At 36.0% G+C, this 25,203-nt stretch overlaps 1 protein-coding gene across 1 annotated transcript in view; it reads right to left on the bottom strand.

Moving 5' to 3' along the window:
* Positions 1-25,203, bottom strand: part of CARNMT1 (carnosine N-methyltransferase 1) — a 34,775-nt gene that overhangs the window by 8,782 nt on the left and 790 nt on the right. The window contains exons 2-6 of the mRNA XM_007450991.1: positions 17,767-17,962; positions 16,760-16,923; positions 3,639-3,779; positions 2,505-2,683; positions 364-477 (exon numbers count right to left, since the gene is read on the bottom strand). Of these exons, the coding sequence (XP_007451053.1) occupies positions 364-477; positions 2,505-2,683; positions 3,639-3,779; positions 16,760-16,923; positions 17,767-17,962 (794 nt within the window). The remainder of the gene's footprint in view (positions 1-363; positions 478-2,504; positions 2,684-3,638; positions 3,780-16,759; positions 16,924-17,766; positions 17,963-25,203) is intronic.

Genomic DNA, 25,203 nt, shown 5'->3' with positions numbered 1-25,203 from the left:
AAAAAAAGAACACTTCCTTCTTAAAGGAAGTGCTGTCTCCATGGAATGAGGGTGGGGAAGATGAGGGAACAATTATAATCAAGTTAATAGTTAGTACCTCTTTGAAATTATGACTGCTGTGAGACTGACCTAGTATGAATATACAAATTTTGGGGGTTCTACTGCTTTTGGAGGAACTAGCTATGATTGGAGGAACTGTACCACTAACTAGAATGCAGTCTAAAGGAAACTGCGGAGGTTTTAAAACATGTATGACATAATTACAACTTCCGTGAACATTTAGTACTGTGAAGTTACCAAATGCAGAACAGCTCTAAGTACTCAGATTAATGTGTAAATTCTAATAAATACTGAGGAACTTACCTAGATTTATCCAAATTCCACCTGGTTTGAGTATTTTCCATATTGTGTCAATATAATCAATTACATTGTGAGCTGTGTCTATGAAGAAACAGGTAGCAATACAGTCCCAGGTACCTATTCAAGGAAAATCAAATTACTACATGTTATATTATTTTGCCTTTCTTTTAATGACTTCTATAAAGGTACCAGTTACCTCTTCACAGACTATGAATATTTCATTTAACTGCAGAGGTATAGAAGTTAAAACTCTTCCAATCAACTGCTATAATCAAGGCTACCAAATAATCATTTATGAGATACTTTGTAATTCATAAAAGCTTTTATTACTAATTTGATAAGTTAATCAATTTGGAAATCATTTTTGATAACCTATATCACTATATCCTTACCAAATAATATTTATAAGAGTTTTGTTTATAATCTTTTCAACTTCTAGCCTTCATTTAAAATCAGTTAAGATGAAATAATATTTGAATTTTAAGTTGTGATTTAAACCAGTGTTAGCTACCAATTCCGGAAGGTTTCAAAAAGACTGCATGCATCTGCTGCCAATTGAGAAACGAATGGCATCAAAATACAGAAGCATCCACCAGTACTTGGGAGAACTGCCAGTTGAAAAGGGGGATGGGGGCAGTCAGCAGCAGTGGGTGGGAACCCAGCAGAGAACTCTGCCTTCTGGAGGCTGTGGCCTGGCACAGAGACAGAAGAGACTGCAATGAAGGTGGCTGTCTGTACAAATAAGGCACTTGATCCAACTGCGGATTACCTTCACCATCTCCTCTTTCAAACCTGCTCCAGAAGAAAGTCACTTTTACTTGACAAAGCAATGTTTTCCATTATTTCACTCCTATTTTGAGACCCTGCTCCCTAACTTACCCCCAGCACCTAACACCTTCTGTCTCCCTCCTTCTACCTTCAGAGTGCAGGTTTTCACAAGGTCAGCGTTCAGGGAAAAACAAACAAAAACTTTACTATCTTGTTCCTCTCCCGCTCTAATCTCTCCAAGGCCTCCCATTTCTCTCAGAACACAAAGTCTTCGCTGTGGCCAAGAGTCAGCCTCACCAAACCCACTCCAACCTCATCTCCCATCATTTGCCCACTGCTTATCACAGCCCAGCCAAACTGACCCTCTTACTCTTCTTGAGCAGAACAAGCGTCCTTCCCACCCCCTAATCTTCTTTCCTTTGCCATTCCCCCTGCAACACTTTCCCCCACATATCTGAATGGCTTGCTTCTTCATTCCTTTGAGGTTCTCTGCTCAATCTTTCTTCTTAAGTTCCCCTTTTAGAAAGACCTTCCCTGGGAATTCTATATAAACCAGCAGTCTCTCCCCAGTCTCTCATTATCCCCTTTACCCTGCCTTATTTTTTCTTCCTCACAGTATTAATTTGTTATCGCCTCTCTCTCCGAACTAGAATATGGGTTCCCTGTGCACAGGGGCTTCATTTTGCTCACTGCTCTGTTTGCAATGCCTGCTACTTAGCAGGTACTCAACAAATACCTGTTTAATGAATGAACTTGCTGACCCCTCAGCCTTCTATTTTTCTTCTTCCTTTTATTGCCAATCCCTCTCTCCTCTTTCCCCATTATCATCTCCCTTTCTCTAATGCCTAGCTCAGATTTCTTCAACATTTTGCCAGGCTGAAGTCCAAACTTCATAGCCCGATTATAAAGGTCATCTACAATCTGGAACCAAGCTACTTCTCTAGCCGTATCTCCCATTAAATCCCCAAATGTCCTTTTTCCTTCCAGTAAGGCTATTCTACCATCCCCGATTACCTTACTCATTCATACCTTTGTACCTCTGAATGCCATTCCCCCCTATCCTTCAAGTCACAGCCTCTCCACAAAGAGCTCACTTCTCACACTAACCTACTTCCATCTTTATTGTATTCATTACTCAACCTTTGTTTACATGTTGTCTTATATTAATAGACCCAACAGATTCTAAATTTCTTAATTGTGGGATCTCATATTTCTTTATATTTCCCATCACTGCCTTATACATAACTTTGAAAATATTCTAAATTGTCGTTGAAGTATACCTTATATTCTATCGTCAAAATGAATGACCACAACGTTGGCTTAGTATAAAATTAGCTCACTAAATTTAGAATAAAGCATGTGATCTTTGGACTTACTGCATTCTGAGTATATCTCCTGAAAATCTCCTGCTGTCATAGAAAAGTTAGAACCGGGAGGAAGACTGTGGGGGTCAACATCAGGGAAAAAGATGGGTCGAATCTGATCAGCTGACCTCCGGTTATTGCTAAACTGATGAATCCAGGGATAAAGCTTATATTTATTAATTTCAGAACATCTGCAAAATATGAGCATAAAATTCAGTGTTAACTAAATATTTTACCAGAGAAATCTACTTTAAACACTAAAATATAATCTGTTTGACTGAAGATTTACTTATATAATTAATACTTAAAAGTGTTACCACTACACTCCACCCAATTATCTGAAACTCCACATAGGCATGTAGATGAGCAGTAACCAATCATGGATTAAAACACAGAAACAAAATTAAGGTAAATTCAGATATATAAATGTGCTATTTTCATTCAAATTTTAAAAAATATATCACTGAAACTCAAGCTCAAGTAAAAAAGTCTAAGTATTTTTTTTTCAAAAAAGGTATGGGTTTTGTTTGTTACCTAATTATTTTAATTATTTTGTACAACACTCTCCTTTCTACCTTCTCACTATCCCCTAACTCACACTGCTACCAAGACAACACATTACTTAAACAAGGCAGCTATTTATTTTTTCTCTAACACACCTCTTCTAGCTTTAAAAACTCTTTTCCACTACTTTCTAAATGAGGCCACAGAAGTTCTGCGAGATCTTTCCAACTCAGATATGTGAGCCATTTATAAGAATTTGACTAAGAAAAAAATTATGATTGCTACATTATAATCTTACTCCACTAAAGAAACAAAGGGGTGAATAAGTTTAAGGAACAATAAGAAAATACTCCTTCCAGGACAATACTTAGCCCAAAATTCTGCAGAGAAATCATTTCAGTTTCATGGAGTACCCAATCACTTTTTAAAATATCACTTACCCATCCCGTTCAACATTCTGTTAACTAGGCAACTAATTAAAGTAGTAATTGTATAAGCAATTTAATTTTAATCAGAAACATTTATGATATATACCATATTTAAACACTACGTACTTATCTTCAAATTCAGAATTCTGCAAAAATAGGTAAGTCAATCTGATTCTGAGAAATTACTATTTCCAGCAAAAAGTAAATTAAATACCTGTTGAGTACAAAGTTGGAAGAAAAGAGCATAAAAAAACTCCATTCATTTCCTTGACAAGCATAACCTAGCATAGCTATTTCCCAGGCCAGTCTTCCTAGTCCAGCACCAGGTACCAGAATATTTACTTTAGAAGGATCCCTGAAATGAAATAAGGCAATTATGTCCAACCCCTCAAAGAAAAGGGGAAAAAAGAATAGACAAAATCCATATTAACAACTAAAAACTTAAGGTATTTAGTAAGAATAAGCTCACTCAAGACTCTGACTTCTTACATTTGAGAAATACTTCTAAATATCAGTGAGAAATAAGGATATAAAGAATTATCAAATGTTCAGTTGCTGTTTTAGGGTTTTATCCCCAAAGTATTATTTTTAAGAAGAAAAAGGAGTCGCCTTATATCCAAGACTTATGAAGACACTCATATTCCTAGTAGCTATCACCTATCTGGGAAGACAAATTATTCCAAAAGGATCCCTATACATACAAAGAGACTGAACAAAATTATTTTAGCATATAAGACAGTAAAACAAGACATAACTTTATTTCTGAATTCTATATGTAATACAATGGTTTATGTAACCAAATTAAGTACAAGCAGATTTTAATGTGTCAGGTCTCTCCTTAAAATCTTATATATTTCAATTGGCAAAAGAAGCTGGAGCTGGGATATTCTCATGGGGAAAATGGGGAACTGCCTTCTAATTGAGCATATATGATGGCAAACATATCACACCAAACCAGAGGTTCACAATCAAACTGTTCTCCACTTATTAGCATCACTCTACCGTCACAAATTTCCTTTACTGTAACATCTGTCATTCTATTTTCAGACCACTGAAAAGCCTTAGCAAAGCAAAGACTTTTCTCAGTACTTCTGGCAAATCAACATAAGCCTAAGGAAACTAAAATGTGTTCTTGTGAAAAACCAGAGAAAAATGTGTATAATCAGCTGTCATTGTGTCAATTAAAAAGGAATTTCATTATTGTCTGTATTCCCCAAATTTAGCTCATAAGTCAAATCCAATTTCCAAGTCTGCTCCCATGAACAATTCTTTTTTATCTTTACTGTATGGGCTTCAAGTCTGATGTGCTCCAAATGGCAACAGGACTTTTTACTAGTAGCCCATATGATAACCTTTAGCATTTCCCACTTTGAAATGAAAAGAAACAAACAGAACTATGGGGCTTCTGAAAATTCAGTCTACAAAAACAGTAACAAGGGAATTTGCCCAGCGTCCTTCAATCTTAAATATCTATATATGGAACATGTATTTGTATAAAAATCGCAACAAAGTCTCTATTTAGTCTGTTTTACTGCTGAATTTTATATATACAATAAGGCATAAACTGAAATTTGTTAAAAATGATTTCTGACAAATAGGCTTAATATGATCAGTAAGATATTCTTTAATACTTGACATGGACAAACTAATGCCAAGGTGCCTTATAATAGTTTTCACTAAAATAAAATAGAATGTTTCCTTTTCATTCCAGACTATATGCAATATGTTTGTATGTGCGAACACTAATTTTTAATAAAGAGAATGGGTACATCCTCTCATTCTGTTCAGGCCTACCTGTATCAGTTATCTAACATGAACATATATATTTTTAATACTAGAATCTGAAAAACTCCTAGCTGTAGGACTCTATGCTAGCCCTTGTATAAAGGACCGGCCACTGTCATTTTCTACTCCCCACAAGACCCACCAAAACACTTACTCTCCAAAACTACTACCTCTTTTCTTTTCCCAGGTCCCATTTGCCCAATCAAAATCGTGAGTTTTGGGGCTTCCCTGGTGGCGCAGTGGTTGGGAGTCCGCCCGCCGATGCAGGGGACACGGGTTCGTGCCCCGGTCTGGGAGGATGCCGCGTGCCGCGGAGCGGCTGGGCCCGTGAGCCGTGGCCACTGGGCCTGCGCGTCCGGAGCCTGTGCTCCGCAATGGGAGGGGCCACAACAGTGAGAGGCCCGAATAACGCAAAAAAAAAAAAAAAAAACAACCATGAGCTTTTTTACAAGTGGCTGTTTTCAGCTTAGATTTTTTTTAAAAAATCAAGGTAATGCAACAGAAAGTAAAAGGATCTGGAAGTAAATTCATAGAGTATTTAAATTTTTATAAAAACAATCACTAACAATCAATTTCTGAACGGCTCATAATCTGAGTAAAAGATTACCATGCAGAAATTAGAAATCATGCCAAACTTAAGGGAAAGTTGTATTAATAACTGTACTAATATTCATTTTGTTCACTTAAAGAAAGTTAACTTTATGATAGCTATTACCAAATACTTCCAAACTGATCAGGTCTATAGAACTCTTTATCCCTACCTTGTGGCAGAAAGTTTCTATATAAAAACGCTATTAAAAGGCTGTCATAAAGCCATGGAATACAGAATACATCAAGCTTTAAGAGTTAGCAGAGATTACTATAGATCTATCAAGAGTTAGTAGAGATTACTATAGATCTATCAATTATTTGTATTACAGAAAGAAAAAAAAAAGGATTTTAGTGGGAATATTAAAGGAGACACATTAAAACAAATTCTCTAAGAACTGAAAAAAAGATCAAGAATCAAGCACTGAATGGGAGAATTTTCCCCCAAATCTTTGTTCTTAGCTAGAATTTTTTCCCCCCAATTGGGTCTTCATATAAGGGATATTAACAGCATACAAGAAAGTCTCCCTAAACACAATGTGTATAAAACTAAGGCACTCTAAAAGGCATTTTCTAGTATGAGTTCTTATAAAGTCAAGGGCATTTCTACTCTGTGGAGAATAAGAGACATATAAATCTAAGTATAGACCTTAATGGTGAACTGACTTTAAACTTAGAAAACCGGGAATAGAGCCATATGACTAATATGTGCCTCAGTAATCAAATGTTGCCTGCTTGAGATTCTCGGCAAAAAATTGGCAAGCAAACAAGTTTATATAGTTATTAAGGCCCAACTATGGAGAAGCAGTATATTCACTACAAATTTAACACCTCTGATAATAGTGGGAAAAGTTTCAATGGTTTTCCAGACAAGCAAGAATGAAGACGACAGAGAGCCCCTGTGTGTCTGAAGAGGCCGTGGATCATGTTTGCACCAACCTTTGTGATCCAACTATTTTACCAGCAGGAAATGTTGTTCTTGAAAGAAGTTTCCTTTATTGTACACAGAATGATTTTTGCATAGCAGCTGCAAATCAGCAAATTCCAACACACAAAATTCTTTTTCTAGGTATGTCAGCAGAGTGACACTTAGCTGACCCCTGGTGACAGGAGTATGCACAACTTTCAAGCATCAAAAGTGCTGGGTTCTATTTGAATGACAGCAATTCACATGGTAAAAGCCACAACTCATTTGTGGCTACTAAATACTTAAAATGTGGTTAGTTCCAATTGAGATGTGTTTCAAGTATAAAATAAATACCAGATTTCATAGACTTAGTATAAAAAAGGAATGTAAAATATCTCATTAATAATCTTGTATACTGATTATATGTTAATATATTTTAGATATGCTGGGTTATTAAAGTATATTATTAATTTCACCTGTTCCCATTTACACTTCTTACGTGACTACGAGAAAACTTAAAGTAACACAGGCAATTTGCATTGTATTTCTGTTGAACAGTGCTGGTCCATACAGAGAAATCATAAAAACACAATTCTGAGCAAAAAAACAATTGTGAAATGACACCACAAACCATTATATGATCTTTTAAAACACACAGAACACAATGTGTTGTTTATGTACATGTATAGAGACACGTAGCTAATGCAGGAAGGTAAGATTAGAGTAACAAATTTATATCAGTTGTTATCTCTGGAAAGAGAGAAGAATGTGCTCTGTATGGTTTGCAGGGCAGTTTCAAGTGTACCTGTAATGTTTCTTTTAAAAAATACAGAAAAAAGAGATCTGAAGCAACTATGGCAAAACGTCAAGGTTTAATAGAGTTGGATATTGAAACACTTTTTATTCAAACTAGAAAATGGGTTAGAAATCAGAATTAGTGTCTAGCCCCTTCAAAAATATGGTCCCAACTTACTTATCTACTCCCAATAAAGAACTCCATATATCAGCAAGACAACTTCTCATTCATTTCAGAAAACACTTTCTCACCTTAATCTTTAGAGCGCCTATAGAAACTGAGCTTAAATTATCACCGAATCTATAAAGTCTTTCTTTTTCCAAATATCCCAGGCAAAGCTTTAAGTCACTTCTCAATGCTTTCAGTACTTCATTCATATCTCTGTTATAGTTTATATACCTAGTTCATCACTTCGCTTCTTTCATTTAATACAGGGGTCAGCAACTATGACCCACTAGCCAATCACCTGTAGTTGCAAATAAGGTTTTATTAGAACACAGCCATGTCCAGTCATTTACGTATTGTCTATGGTTGCATTCCCATGACAAGAGAGCTAAATAGTCAGTCCCCAGAGACCACATTGCCTTCAAAATCTAAAATATTTTCTAGCTGGCCCTTTAAGAAAAAGTTTACCAATCCTGATCTAATGTATCTTGAACTTCTTTCCCAATCAGTGCACAGAGCTTTCTTAATCTGTTTTATGACTGAATAAGTAGTCCATTGTAATACTGTATAATAATGTTATCAAAATTTGATAATTAAGGACAACTAGATTGTTTCCAATCTCTTGTTATTATAACATTAAAACTAATATCCTTGGCATAACTAGTTTCCCTCACGTACCTCTGTGGATAGCTTTTCCAAAACTGAACTGCAAGGATCAAAAGATATGCATTTGAATTTTGTTAAAATCACCAAGTTGCCCTCCATAAAATTTTACTAATTTATTCTTCCATCGGCAACATGTTTCCTAACAGCTTCAGTAAGTTATATAACTTTTAAATCTTTACAATATAATGGATGAAAATGGCATCTTAGTGTGGTTTGTTTTTTGGGTTTTTTTTGTGGTACGTGGGCCTCTCACTGTGTGGCCTTTCCCATCATGGAGCACAGGCTCCAGACGCGCAGGCTCTGCGGCCATGGCTCACGGGCCCAGCTACTCCGCGGCATGTGGGATCTTCCCGGACCAGGGCACGAACCCGTGTCCCCTGCATCGGCAGGCGGACCCTCAACCACTGTGCCACCGGGGAAGCCCCTTAGTGTGGTTTTTACATTTGCATTTTTGTATGAGATTAAGCACTCTGTAGTTCTTTTTCTGTTTACTATTTACACTATTTTTCTACTAGGTTATAGTCTTGAATTGTTTTTCCACTGAGTTATTACTCTAGATTTGTAAGCACTTGAAATCCTGGAATGTAGGTGCTTGAGATCTTGATTTGAAAGAAATCTGAAACATATATCTGTCTTTGGTCTAAGAGGACTTTCTGGATAGAAAAAAGAGACTATTTTCAGTCTCTAAACTACTTTGGCATTATTTGGCAATCTCCACTTGCTCTTTTAAAATGGTTTCTTACAGCTAAAAATAATCCTTTTAAAATGTGTAAATCTTAACAGTTACTATCTCTGATAGATTAAACAATATGATTTTTTTAAAATCCTTTTATAAATTATAACTTACATTCTTTATTTCAATCTAAGTGAAAAATGCTTCTTTAAAGCTCAGCATAGTTCTTCCTAATGCTCAACTATATAAAAGAAAAAATATATTCAATATAGTCAATAGTATATCATTGTCTTCTTGAAGTGTTAGACATATACTGAAATGCAAAGGCATAATAGATTTACCACCCACAAACAAAATATCACTTCAAATTCTTCTAAAATAGAATGGGTTAACAAAATTAAGCTCTAGAAAGTACAGTCCAGAAATTTTCAGGATTCATTGAGAATATGATTCTACATGGTTGTGATTTCCCATTTCAAATAGGACTCGTACCTAAGAATCTCTCCTTAGCAACTATAAACTTTATAGCACTAAATTCTTGAGCTAATAACTACTGAAGTGTTTGGCGTTCAGCACAATTAAAACAGCATTTCCTTAATTTAAAAATAGACCCCAATATAGATGTTAATCTGTGGCTTCAAAGCTGCTTGTACTTGTAAACTCAGACCCTTAAAAATTCTAAACAGGAACAAATTGGACAAACTGATAAGACAAATATGCTTTCATAGGAAAAATTATTTTAATGATCACAAGTACAGTTAATTTATGCATATTTAGGTATATTGTTTTTTGCAGACAGCTCAGTTAGAAAAGGCCTTTATTGAAATTTCAAAAAGAAAAGAACACAATCCAAAGGCTAGCTGACATAAATATAAGTCAAATTCAGCCTGAGTGTAAAAATATAAAATTCTCACGCGCTTGCTGTGGCACAAACAGAATCCTAAAAATTTATCTTAGACCCAAACTTAACCAGGATTTACCTAGAGTCAACCTGGATTCTGAAGGGCTATAATTATTTCCCTTTTCCAGGACTGGGAGTTTACTTTTTATGGCAAAGTTATAACTTTAATATGGATAAAGACTTTGCTGTATCTTATTAGGTTTATTTTTTACGTTTTTTTTTTAATAGCTCATCTTATCTTTTATAAGGAAACCAATCTAAGTTTAACAAGCAAAACAAATGACATAGGAAGAAACATGTAAATTTCCCATTGGGTACCAGAATGCCAAAAATAAAGTTTGATATTTTGGTGCACTTCATTTAAAGCTCATATATCAATGTCCACTTTTATAACATTGATTACTTTCAGGGAAGGGAAATGGGTAGCTGGGTAGGAAACTATATCCTTTGAAACCTTTAAAATTTTGAACCCTGCAAAATGTTTTACCTATTCAAAAATTTTTTTCAATTATTTACTTATTTTAAAGAAACATTAAGAGTTAATTCATCCTTTTCTCACCAGTCTACATTGTATCTGCCAACAGTAATAATAATAATAACAACAACAACAACAATAACAGGGACTTCCCTGGTGGTCCTTCCAATGCAAGGGACGTGGGTTTGATCCCTGGTTGGGGAACTAAGATCCCACATGCCGCGAGGCAACTAAGCCCACACACCGCAACTACTGTGCCCGCACATCACAACTAGAGAGCCCACATGCCACAATTACTGAGACTGCATGCCACAATGAAAGATCCCACGTGCTGCAACTAAGATCCAATGCAGCCAAAAATACATAAATTTTAAAATAATAATAATAACAGATAAATAATAGTAAAATAATACTTGTGCTGGTTCAGTAAGTACCTTTAACAATGACATGCCTTTTTAGTACAGCTAACATTGTTATGCTGACTGGATACCATGGTAATATACATGATTCAATGATCACTGAGTATGAACTAAATCATGTTTAAAGTGCTAGAAATTATGCTGACTTAAGCATTTGACATTCGGCCTTCCAAAAATACCCAAACTTTTGTATACTCCAACAGTAAAAAGTCTCATCTCACAACCTACTTTTCAGAAACAAAGATATTTTGAATTTTGAGAAATACCTGGATTTTATGTTTACAAAAGCTATCAAACTATATTATCCATTATTTTATAAATAGTATATACATTGAGAGAGTGCACCAACTAGGAACTTTAAGAATATATTTTTGGAAGCAGCAATATTTATAAAAGTTCCTAAAACTGAAAACATATATTTATAAAAAGTATGAAAAATAAGGAAATAATGAGACTAGATTATAATTCTAATAGTTGTAGAATATTTAAGGTAAGACTATCGATAAAAATTAACAAAAAAACTTGTAACATTTATTAAAGTAAACAAAGGTAGGCTTTAAGAATAGAAGAAAATTAATAGAACAAAGGAAAAAAAACATGATCATTTCATCTGACACAAAAAAGGTATTTGACAAAAGGCAACATTCTTTCATGACAAAAACTCTCAGGACAATAGGAATACAGGGAAAATTCCTCAATATAAAAAAGCATATTTATGAAAAACCCAGAGCTAACATCACACTCAATAGTGAAAGACTGAAATCTTTCCCTCTAAGACCAGAATACTAGATATGGATGCCCCCTTTCACCACTGCTATGTATTGTTATGTACTTCCACAGCTATTTAAATGGGAAAGGGAGAGGTAAAAACTATATTCACAGATGAGATGCTCCTACATGTAGAAAAACACAAAGAATCCAGAAGAAAGCTACTAGAGCTAATAAACTAATTAAGCAGTTGCAGAGTACAAGATGAACACATAAAAAAGTTAGTTGTTTCTATACATCAGCAATGAACAATCAGAAAAGGAAATTAAGAAAGCAATTCCATTTACAATAGCATCTAAAAGAATTTAAAACTTAGGAATAAATCTAAACAAGGAGGTGTTACATTGAAAACTTGTACACTGAAAACTAAAAAACAAAGCTTAAAGATATTAAAGAACACCTAAATAAACGGAAAGACATCCTGTATTCATGGATAGGAAGATTTAACATTATTAAGATATCAATACACCAAAAACAATCTACCTATTCAACACACTCCCTAACAATACTCCAATAGCCTCTTTCACAGAAATGGAAAAACTGACTCTGAAATTCATATGGAATTGCAAGGAGCCCCAAATAGCCAAAACAATCTTGAAAAAGAATAAAATGTACGAATCACACTTCCTGACTTCAAAAATTGCAAAGCTACAGAAATTTAAATAGTTATGGTACTGGCAAAGGGCAGACACATAGACCAATGGAATAGAATAGAGAGTCCAGAAATAAACCGTCACATATGGTCAATTGATTTTCAAGGACAGGGCCAAGACAATTCAATGGGGGGAAAAGACAGTCTTTTTAACAAATGGTGCTGGGAAAACTGGCTATTCACGTGTAAAAGAATGAAGTCAGACCCTTAGCCGATACCATATGCAAAAATTAACTCAAAATGGACCAAAGACCTAAGCTTAGGAACTAAAATTATAAAACTCTTAGAAGAGAATATTGGGGAAAATCTTCATGACACTGGATTTGGCAATGATTTAATGGATAGGGCACAGGCAACAAAAGAAAAAAACTGATAAACTGAACTTCAAATTATAAAATTTTGTACATCAAAAGACACTATCAAGAAAGTAAAAACAGCCTACAAAACGGGAGAAAATATTTGCAAATCATATATCTAACAATGGATTAACACATGCAAAAAAGAAAAAGAGTCAAATCTTATCACACAATCTTATCTATGAAAATCACCTTCAATCCAGACATAATAAAGTATAAAAATGCATTAACAAAGCCTATGGCCAATAAAAATGTAAATTAAAAGCTTGTCAAGTTAAGCATTTGAAATCTGAAATCTGAAATATCTGTAGTTGAATATTTGAAATCTGCCTAGCTTTGAAGCCTAAGAATAAACTTCTTTCTAGAAAAAACATGTCACTAAAAAACTTCTTTCTAAATTGTATCTGCAGAGCACACACAAAAAGGCAGCGAATTATTACCGATTCTACATCTGAATCTTGTGCATTAGATATCTGGACATGCAGAAATAAGCAATCGTCTTTTTTTTTCTTTTTTAAGTCTGACAACATGGATGAAATAATGATAAATTCGATTGTGGGGCGTCCTAAGTTACTCGCTTAGTGAGCTATTTCTGGGTCTCACACCCAGAACCCTATACACTCGACTGAAGAAATATTTATGGAATTGAACATCAGTAGTGTCATGACTTCATCAACAATGGAATAAAAATTATGAAAGCTTTAAGTGATTAAAAAAAAATCGAAAGTATACAACGAATCTATTATCCCTTCAACTGTGTGTTCAGAACATAATTACAGCACAGCATGCCAAAAAACTACTGGTCACAAGCAGAAATACATTGGGTGATTTTCATACTTATTCAGCTAAAGACAATCTACATGGCACACAGACATAAAAGTATTCAAACAAGGTGGATCAGCATCCATTACATGTTAAAGGCTCACTAAATAAAACAGATACTTTAAAGTCTTTCAATGGGCTTATCAACAGACTGGCATAATAAAGAATCAGTGAAGTTCAAGTGAAGTCAATAGAAATTATCCAAACTAAAATATAAAACGAGTTAACGGGGAGGGGCAATGTAGAAAAAGAGCCACTTGAAACCTGAGAGACAATAGCAAACAGTTTAATATATATGTAACTGGCATCCCTAAGAAAGAAATAGAGAAAAAGGTAGGAGAAACATGTGAAGAGATAAGAGCAAAGAATTATTGATTCGGTGATATATATCTACTCAAACCCCCAAAAGCAAAGCCAACCTCAAGTGGGAGAAACACAAAGAAAACCACATCTAGTCACACTGCTGACAAAGGTGGGGAATGGGGTGAAGAGAATGGCGAGTAACTGTTTAATGGGTATGGGATTTATTCTGGGTTGATGAAAACGTTTTAGAAGTACACAGAGATGATGGATGCACAATACCGTGAATGTGCTTAATGCCACTGAATTGTTTCCTTTAACATGGTTACTCTGAAACCACAATGAAACAAATCCTGCCAACAACCTGAGTGAGCTTGGAAGTCAATGCTTCTACAGTCAAGCCTCTAGATGAGAACACCGCCCAGCAGACATCTTGATTACAGCCTTATAAGATTTTATACAGAGAACTCAGTGAAGCCATGCCCAGACGTTTGACCCACAGAAACTATGAAATAATAAATATGTGTTGTTTTAAGCAGTTAAATTTATGGGATTTTGTTGCACAGCAACCAATATACATTTACCTTTCAGATGCAGCAATCCCACATCTAAGAATTTACACTAAAGATATACATGCACAAGGTTATTAACTGTAGCATTATAATTGCAAGATACTGCCAGCTACTTTACTTAAATAACCAAATATAAGAGACTGGTTGAAGTATTCTGAAACTGTTTAAAAAAAAAAAGATTGAGTAAGATTTCCATGAACTGCTACAGAGCTAATCGAGGATTAAGTGGAAAAAGGAAAGTGCAAAATAAAATATATAGTATGCTCCATTTTGTGTATGAAAAAGGGGGTACTTAAAAAGAAAAAAGAACTTATCTGCTTACTTCCATAAAAAAAAACCAGGGACTTCTCCGGTGGCGCAGTGGTTGAGAGTCCACCTGCCAATGCAGGGGACATGGGTTCGAGCCCTGGTCCGGGAAGATCCCACATGCCACGGAGCAACTATGCCCATGTGCCACAACTACTGAGTCTGCGCTCTAGAGCTCGTGAGCCACAACTACTGAAGCCCGAGCGTCTAGAGCCCATGCTCTGCAATGAGAGAAGCCACCGCAATGAGAAGCCCGCGCACCACAACGAAGAGTAGCCCCCGCTCACCGCAACTAGAGAAAGCCCGCGCTCAGCAACGAAGACCCAACGCGGTGAAATAAATTAATTAATTTTTTTTTTTTTTTAAAAAGAAGAGAAACAGTAACTAAACAGTGGGAAAACCAAATAACATCTTGATTAGAATCATCAATGATGGGCTAACAGACTTTGCACGTCTCTGAAGGTGATATCCTGAAAAGGATACAACATCAATTATCTATTATTTTGACAGAGGACATATAATCTAGATCTAATCATGAAGAAACATCAGACAATGTCAAACTGAGGAGGGTCTATAAAATAACTTACTTGTATTCTTCAAAAATGTTAATGTCATGAAAGTCAAAAAATGGCTTAGGAACTGTTCCAGATTAAAGACATTAGAATTAAACATAACACAATATCCTGGATTGGATCCTAGACTATACAAAAAAATAAGTGTCATAAAGGACATTATTAGGATAATTTATGAAACTTAAATATAGACCATTGATTAGAAAGCAGTAATCAAGTTTAAATTTCCTCAATCTGGTAACTGCACTGTATGCTTATGGAAGAGAGTATCATTGTTCTTAAGGGAAAAAGCTCAAGTATTAAGCAGTGAAAAAGCATGATATATGGAAACTGATCTCTCAAATAGTTTAAGTAATAATCGTGTCTATGTACGGCTATAGACTAACACATAAAGGGGGGAAGGAGGAAGGAAGGGAAATAGCAAAGGAAATAAAAAAGCAAATGTACAATGCTAAGAATTGGTGAATTCAGGTAAAAAAAAATATATGGGAGCTCTTTGTACAATTCATACCATTTATCTGTAATTTTGAAGTTATTTCAAAATAAAAAGTTTTCAAAAAAGAGAGGGAGAGAAGGAACACACACATATGTATGGAAAGCTCTGGACGGATACATCCAAACTGAAAGACGTCAATCAATGAGGAGGGGAAGAAGATGAGGAAAAGGAGCCTCTCTCTCTACAGTGATCCTTTTAAACAACAGACTGAACTCCACCCAGTGGTTCTCTTTAAATATATAACCTGTAAGTCAGGTTCCTAACCTGGGATCCATGGACCAAAGAGGTCTAGAGACAGAATTCACTGTACCTATAAGGGGGTGGAAAAAAATTACATTTTCATTTCATTAACCTTTAACTGATTATTTTTTTGTCAATTATGAATGTAGACCACAAACAATAGTAGTTTTAGGAGCACCTGTAACTGTATCACCAATAGAAATCATATATATTTTCACTTCACATTAGCTGTTGAGATTCTCAAAATAGCATATACCGTTCAGTTATTTTCAAAGTACATTAACACTTCTTGCAAGAATTTTATTTAATGTGATACATGATAAAAAGCAGGTTACATGACATTTTCTTTTTAAGTATTTTCATAAGTATATTTCAAAATAACTGGTTTCTTTGTAATCCTATGTATGTTACTTCATTCACTTATGTTATTCTGAAAAAGAAAATTATGAGCTTCAGACTGCTCAAGGTTTTCATGGCATATAAAAGTTAAGAATCTCTTCTCTGAGTTATAGATCCCTCACTTGTTTACAGATATGCCATAATGAGGAAAATTAAAATAGTTTGCAGCTTTTTGCTCTGCTATGAAGCAAATTATTAAAAAAAAGTCACTGATAATGAACATTCAATCTAATCTTCTCATTATGTAATTTTTAGATAGAGTAATTTCCCATAGTGCTAGAGCAATAATGATTCAAAACACTAACTGCAATCTCACACAAAGTACCGGAGAACAAATATAACAGCATACACCCACACATGAAAAAATACAGGCACACAGCAACTTGTAAAAATGAATCAACACTGTGAAATGTCTCTTAGAGAAACTCAGTGCTTACATATCTTAAAGAAACTGTTTAAAAACAAGATACTATTTACCATCGCTCTTTTGGAAAATTTTTTAAAATTTCTTTAATGATTGGCTGGTAGCAGGCATCCCTTTCTGCTTTCCCAGTTTCACTCCAGTCTCTCACAAACTGTTTCAATGTGGATTTTAACTTATCCATGTCAAATGTAGATGCTGGCATAATCTTTCCATTCTCCTGTTTAAAAAACAGAAATCAATTAGTTTCTCAGAAAGTAATCAGTCTTGAATATGATTAAATAAACATGCTACTAAGGGGCTTTATAAATGGTTTACAGGGTAAGTCACTAGCCTTTCAACTCGACGGGGGTTCAAGTGCAGCTTGAGATTCTAAATGAAAAGAGTTTGGTGGTCTCACTTCTACCCTCAATACAGTATGGTCCATTAATCATGAAACCACCATATAATTAAGCAGTCTTTACTCAGGAGAGGACCAGAACTGAGCTGCTATGGAGACCAAACATTCTCTCCGTCTAAGAGAGGAAAGAGAGAGCCTCCAGGTCATTGATGGGGCAGCATGGAAAGGTTCACACTGGAGTGGCCCAACTGTATCTATCCTGTGGATACAAAAACAGGACTTCAGTTTCTATTACTTCCAGTCCCTTGAGATTTATAAGTGAAAATAATCTTTTAGAGTAAAAGATGAACATCAATAGATGCAAGATTCTGAAGATAATGTTTAGCAAGGGAAATTAATTTCACACAGCTAGGAAAGTTGTTGATAAAAATGTAAGTCACTAACTCCATATGCCACAATAGGCAGAACACTATGTGAAAAGTGTATCAAAATGCCCACAATTATCTTAGTCCTTTTAGGGGAAAAAAATCAGTGAACAAATCCAGTTTCTGGCATACTGCTCTATTAAGCCTAATAAAATGACTGAACATACAAGTGAAAACATTCTCTAAGTAGAGCCAATGACTCTTTCATTTCATAAAAATGAAATCCAGGAAGATAAAGATCTCAAAATATAGAAGTCAAACCCTAAAATAAAAACAAATAGAACAAACTTGCACATACATCTTCTCCATATTCTTTATTTTCAAACATATGTATGCAATCATTCACAATGGTGAGTAGTATTTCTTGATTATGATCAACGCATTTCCGGATCTTGTCCAAGTGAAGAAGAAACTGCGGAAGTAGTTTCTGCTGATTAGCTGGGAGTGATCGAAACTGTCTTTCTGTTCGGTGCACTCGCTCATGCATACTGGTGCTAAAACATAAAAGGTGTTTTTTAAATTGGCAAAGAATTCTCACCAGAGGCCAATCTTATTTTAAGTTTGTCTTCCTGTACAATTATTTCCTTATCATGTTGGATACTGTCCAGCCATTTTCAATCTTCTGGTTTCTTAAAGGATATCGATTTACGAAGTTTTGTATATTTCATCTTATTACAAACTCTCTAAGCAACCAAACAAAAGACAAATAGTTAAAACACCTGCACCAATTAGAAGGGAGAAAAAAGGAAACGTAAAGAGGATTAATGCACAACGTGTTTATTTTTATGATTTCAATTTCCAAAATTAAAATTTTCAGCAGAACAGCTTTGATTTTAGAAATTTTAGATTTCTCCATCAAGTAGCAGAATGCTGCTCTGAAATTACTTTAGAATATATACAAAATGTGTTTTGCAATTATTAAGAGCCCATCAAGTTGAATTTTTTAAAATACTGTAAAAGATCTTATATATTACAAAAGTAGTAAACAAATGAAAAACTGAAATTCTATAGCTTTTTACATGACGATATTCACACTCTGTATTCCAAAAGTTTCCAGATAACTCTAACGGTCACTTTGAGGACTTTTTAAAGAAATAAAACCTAAAAAGAACATCATTTTTAAAAGTTAAATATTATACTCAAAATGAAATGTCATTTGACATCAATCAGATGGGCAAAATTTTAAAGCCTGACTATATGAAATATTGGTAAAAATGCGGAAGATTTAGAATATTTACATACTGATTGATGGTGGGTGCGTAAATTAGCACAACCACTTCAGAAAATTTAGCATTACCCAGTAAAGCTTAATATGCAGACTCCCTATGACCAAGCAATCATACACCTAGACACATACTCAAGAAACTCTTGCAAATGGGCACATGACACATGAATAAGTCTCATCACAGCACTGTAAGAAATAATAAGCAAAAACTCTGGAAACAACCCAAAAAGTCTATCACCAGTAGACTGAACGAAGAAAATACAGTATAGTTATACACAGAATACAGTTAATAAATACAGCTACACACAATAATATGGATAAAACTCAGGAACAAAACATTTGTTGACAAAAGCAAGTTGCAGAAAAATACATAATGTACAATTCCATCTTATATAAAAAGAAGCAATACATTGTAGGGACTAAACACATGTAGAGAAACTGCAAGGAAAGGAAGGAAACGAAAATGCAGGAAAATGATGTCCTATGAGGGGAAAAGGATAAGATAATGTTCTTTTTGTAAACTGGGTGGTACGTGTTCACTACATCATTCTTTACATTTTACATATACAAATAAACAAATACATAAATGCATATGCTTCTTTTAAATGTCCTTTAGCATTTACTCAATATTAAATGGAAATGAAAAATATTCTTTTTTCATTTGGTTGCCTGAGTCTCTCTATTTATCCAAATAATTCTGTCATTTTATCATATGTCAAATTACTGTATAATTTCTGAACAGTCATATTTAAAGAGGTTCTGAAGACACTTGACAAAACTGAAGCAAAAACCTGGTCACATTTTTAGAAGACTGCGTATGGTGGTATTCTGGGGGTGGTTAGGGATAATGTGAAACCAAGTAGACAGTGGCTGCACTAATGTTTGCTTTTTTTCCCCCTGGAGACAGTACAACAGCGAGCTCTGGAGTGTAACAGATCCAGATTGAAACACAGGTTATGCTACCTATTCGCTATGTGACCCTTGGCAAGTTACTTCCTTTCCCTGTGGCTCAACTGTCTCATATACCAAAACAAGGAAATACATAACAATGATGATGATGACAGAAGCTATGATTTATTGAGATTTAATAAATGTCAGGTACTAAACCAAGTCACTTAAAATGAATTATTCTGAAAAATCTCCATAAAACCCCACGAGGTAGACACCATTATACTCACGAGGTAGACACCATTATACTCCTCTGCCTACTTAATGGATTTCATTGAAAGTGTAACAAAATAAAGCACACAACACACTTAGCCCAGTGCCTAAATCATAGTCATATGATTTTTATCATAGTCATAATTTATATAACTAATGTGTACACAGTGAAAATACGAAAAATGAAGAAAAGTAATAGTATTCAGGAGGAAAAAAGTTCCTAATAATTCCTCTTCTAGAGGCAACCACTTCTAACTTTCTGGCTTATTTCTCTCTGTTTTATTGTTGTTGTTTAAGACAAAGTCATCTAACACCTTTCTAGTCAAAATGCGGTACAGACCACAGCAGATCACTTGGAAGTGGCTAGGAATGGAGAATCTCTGGTGCCATGCAAGACCTACTGAAATGTAATCTGCCTTTTAACAAGATCACCAAATGCTTCACATGCACATTAAAGTTTTAGAAACACTCGTAATTCTTCATCCTTATTGAAAGAATTTTCCCAGGTCAGAAAAAAAGTTCTCAAATATCTATATGACAAATGACTATAAAGGCTGCTCATCATCATCCCATCTTAGGCAGCCAAAATTTACTTAGCTACTTCCCAAACATTGGGCATCTAGATACTTTCACTTGGCTATACAGTGAAATTTTGTGTTCAAAATCTGTCTACATTTTAGAAAAAAAAAAAATTACCACAAATTCCCAAAAGAATTACCAGATCAGAAAGATAAGTATTTTTAAAGCTCTTGATACAAACTGATTTTCAGAAAGATTTTACCAATTTACATTCCTATCAGTAGAGTATGACACTAAGTAACTACTTAAAGTGGGCAAACAGCAGAGTTGCAACAGTTTACAATTCACTGTCAACAGGTTAAATAGTCTCACAGTAATCCTTTCCTAGAATTCCTGGGCACTGGATACCCCAGCAACTCCCTCTCACCACGCCTCAAAACTCAGCATTTCCAAACTAAACTTAGCACACGTCCCACCAAAAAAACTTGCACATCTTCCTATATGGCTGATGTTGATGAATGGTACACCACACATCCACTCAAGTCATAAATTAATGAGTCATCCTAAAATGCCTCTTCTCATAGCACACACAATCAAGAAGCTTGAAATCCTTTTGATTCTACTTCATAAAACTATCTACATATTCCCCCTCCTCCAATGCTTTACCTCGGGCCCTCACTATGTCTCCCAAAGATAAACTGAGAGGCCTGCTACCTAAATATGCTTTCCCCAAACTAACCCCCTCCCACCTCCAATCAGATAAATTCTTCTAAAATACAAAACTCATCTTTGTCACTATTTAAACTCCATATTTCAGCATACGTAAAAAGCAATCAATAAATGTTCAGTTATGCTCCCTCAGCACCACTTCTGGTTCTCCTTGGAGACTACTTATTTCCATAAGTGCAGGGGAGTTGAGTATGTTATGGATTGGTCAGAAAAGCCAATCCATATAAAAGTTCTGTTAATTCCATATAAGTGAGGTAATGGGGCTTCCCTGGTGGCACAGTGGTTAAAGAGTCCGCTGGCCAGTGCAGGGGACACGGGTTTGAACCCTGGTCCGGGAAGATCCCACATGCCGCGAAGCAATTAAGACCGTGTGCCACAACTACTGAGCCTGCACCCTAGAGCCTGCGAGCCACAACTACTGAGCCGGTGTGCAACTACTGAAGCCCTCGCACCTAGAGCCCATGCTGTGCAATAAGAGAAGCCACCGCAATGAGAAGCCTGCGCATTGCAATGAAGGGTAGCCCCCGCTCGCGGCACCCAGAGAAAGACCGCACGCAGCAAGGAAGACCCAATGCAGCCAAAAACAAAAAGCCAAACCAAAACAAAACACAACAAAGAAAGTGATGTAACTACACAGAGCAGGATGAGACACAGCATATCCCTTAACCCTTGGTTACTTAATGGTATGCAAAGCTGTCCATAACATACATCTACATACTCTCTTGAAATAAGTGAGGTCTTATCAAAGTTGAGAAGAGTCCAATCCTTACTATACTATTAAAACTGGGGCCGGGCTTCCCTGGTGGCGCAGTGGTTGAGAGTCCGCCTGCCGATGCAGGGGACACGGGTTCGTGCCCCGGTCCGGGAAGATCCCACATGCCGCAGAGCAGCTAGGCCCGTGAGTCATGGCCACTGAGCCTGCGGCGTCCGGAGCCTCTGCTCTGCAACGGGAGAGGCCACAGCAGTGAGAGGCCCGCGTACCGCAAAAAAAAAAAACAAAAAAACAAAAAAAAAAAACCGGGGCTAATTTCACTATTCTGTAAATGCTTACATTACCAATGTGTTTTAAGACAGTGGTGGGCAAGTTATGACCTCCTGGCTACTTGTCTGTTTTTGTAAAGAGTTCCACTGGAACACAGCTATACTCATTCCTTTGCATACTGCCTGTGGTTGCTTTCACACAAGCATACAGTTGAACAGTTTTAACAGAGACCACCTAGCTCTCAGAGCTTAAAATGTTCATTGTCTGGCTCTTTAAAGAAAGTTTGCCAACCTTGATTTAAAGGAATGTTTTACAACCTTCAGACTCTCCTTGGTTCTGAACTCAGTCAGCATTAAGAGGCTACATCCTTAGGCACCTAAGAGGAGAATAGAGTCAGCAGCCATATTTCCTCAAGGGTATCCCTACCTCCAGCTCTCTCTAGAAGGCTGATCTCAGCAGTGACCCCAACTCTGACTCAAAGTGGGTCCAGTGCTGGATCTAGCCAAGGGCTAAGGTCACAGACCCATTCCTCTGCACCTGTTGAACTATTCTAGAATTCCAAACACGGAAGCATACCTTTTCAGAGGAGAGTCTGTCTCAATCCATTTAAAATATTTATTAAATGCCCTAGGTTAAAATTGTCTTACTAGTACCACTACTTACTAATGCAGGGCAAATTTTTAGGTAATGACTTTGGATTTCAGGGCAGACTCTACCACAATTTGGTTGTATAACCCTAGGCAAGGTGCTCACCTCTTTATATCCCCTCACCTGTAAAAATGAGCTCTACATCTCAGTTTTTAAGATCTCACCTAACTGCTATTTCTAAAAGTAGGACATTTCTGACGACGTTTGATATTTCAAATGTAGTATTTCTTCTGTGAGTAGGTATCTCCATTCATAACAAGAGCAGTATTTTAGGACTAACATTTTTTGCTATTCAGTACAATGCTATCATCATTTTTACCTCAGTCAGAATATGTCATCTAAGCAAAATCTGTAGAAAGTATAGAACTGGAAGCCACTGGAAAGAGAATTCTGTTTTTTTGAATTTTGAATTTTATTCTTTTTATACAGCAGGTTCTTATTAGTTATCCATTTAACACATATTAATGTGTACATGCCAACCCCAATTCATCCCCCCCCCACCACTCCCCCCTGCTGCTTTCCCCGCTTGGTGTCAATACGTTTGTTCTCTGCATCTGTGTCTCTATTTCTGCCCTGCAAACCAGTTCATCTGTACCATTTTTCTAGGATCCACATATATGTGTTAATATATGATATTTGTTTTTCTCTTGGAAAGAGAAAATATTAATCAAAAGACGTTTCTTGCCTTATGACCTTTATCTAAATCTCCTATATACTGACAAAAAGGCAGTGAGCAGTAAAACCAAACTGTCTGAAATTTGGAAGTATCTGCTAAAGGTCTAGAATAGAATTGTTCATAAGAACTTACTACAATGATGGAAAGGCTTACATCTGCACTGTCCAATACAGCAGACAAGAGCCACATGTGGCTACTGAGCACCTGAATTGTAGCCAGTGAGACTGAGGAAAGGAATTTTTAATTTTATTAAATGTTAAGTAATTTAAGCTTAAATTCAGCCAGATGTGATTAGTGACTATGGTATTGGACAGTACAGGTCTAGAAGATTATAAAATGTTGGAATGTAATAATCCAGTGTTTTCTGCTACACAGTCCTTCCCATACCCCTAAACATACTTTTAATTGTCTACTATTTTCAGTACAGGGATTTCAATTTTTTCGTTAAGAGAGTACATGCAAGTAAAAAGGATTGTTGTTAAAAATGAAATTTTCCTCAGTCCCACCCTGACCTGGTGAAGAAGAGGGAGGAGAGTATAGGAAATTGTATCACAACCACCAGAACATGCACGCAGTGCCCTTTTCTATATTGCCACACTTAGCCCCTAGTTTCAGGCCAAAATCCCCGGCCCTCCCCCACGAGAAGGCCCAGCTGATACTCAATCATAAACATCCATTTTAAATTAGTCCCAATATATTACAACTGCGTACAAACACACATTTTAACTGAGTCCACAGTAGTCCCAAGACATTTCCCAGTATTCTTTCCACATTTTTCAGCAGTAAAATATACCAGACTTCTCTGCAGCTAACACTTCTGGCTATCTAACGTCAGCTTCTTCCCCTCCTTGCATGGTTCTTCCAGACACAATACTTGTAACAAGTTCAACGCTCCAGTGGTCTGCTTTCCTCACTCCGTTGATACTAAATCAAATCCCCGTGTTACTAATTCCCTTTTGAGCTCCACAAGTAATGCAATCCATGGCTCCTATGCCCGAGTTTAATTAGTAAATTATTTCATCAAGATCTCTCAACTTCAAAAATGCATGTCACAAATTTAATCAGAGTCTAAAGTAACTTTAAGTTTTCATTAAGCGAGCTTTAAAATTCAGAATAGTAACAAACTAGTTTAACCATCAGTCACAAACTGACAAACTATTTGGGAATGACAAATGTACTTCTTTGCTACTACTTGTCTTACTTGTTAAAAATAGAGCTCCAACAACATGCCAAGCACTGGCAACATAAAAATAAATAAGGCTCAGTCCCTGCCCTTGAGGAGGTCAGTCAAGCAAAATTTTAAAATGTGCATAAAGCACAGCAGGAGCCCATCTAAGGGAACAGTTTTACTTCAGTAGGAGGTCACATCTATCTGATTCCAACTGCAGACTCAGAACATCGCCGTCAGTGTACTCATCTCTCACACGAATACAAGTGCTTTCTTTACCTGAAAATCCAATTGTTTTAAGTCCCTTTCAGATCTTGGAATTATAATTTTGTGACTAAGCTACTTTACGATTTATCTACAAGAAAAATGAAAGTTAGGAAGTTTAAAAGTCCTACCACTGTGCCCAACCCACAGTGAGACTTCGATAAATAGTTGCAGAAAAAAAATCATAAAAGCGGCTCCTACAGTGCTTTCCCTCATTTCCCCCTTAAAAACTCTGCAAATTTTAGAACATCCGGACCATCTCCGTTCCTAATTTCACCCACCAGTTAAAGGCACTGAGCAGCATCATTCACTCGCTCATCACAAAAGTGCTGTGTTTTCGCAGCGCCAAGGGTGGGGGGGGGG

This window comes from Lipotes vexillifer, unplaced genomic scaffold (assembly GCF_000442215.2).
Source record: "Lipotes vexillifer unplaced genomic scaffold, Lipotes_vexillifer_v1.1 scaffold204, whole genome shotgun sequence".
NCBI lineage: Eukaryota > Metazoa > Chordata > Mammalia > Artiodactyla > Lipotidae > Lipotes > Lipotes vexillifer.
The sequence above is the reverse complement of the archived record's forward strand: the minus strand, read 5'-3'. Positions and strand labels throughout refer to the sequence as shown.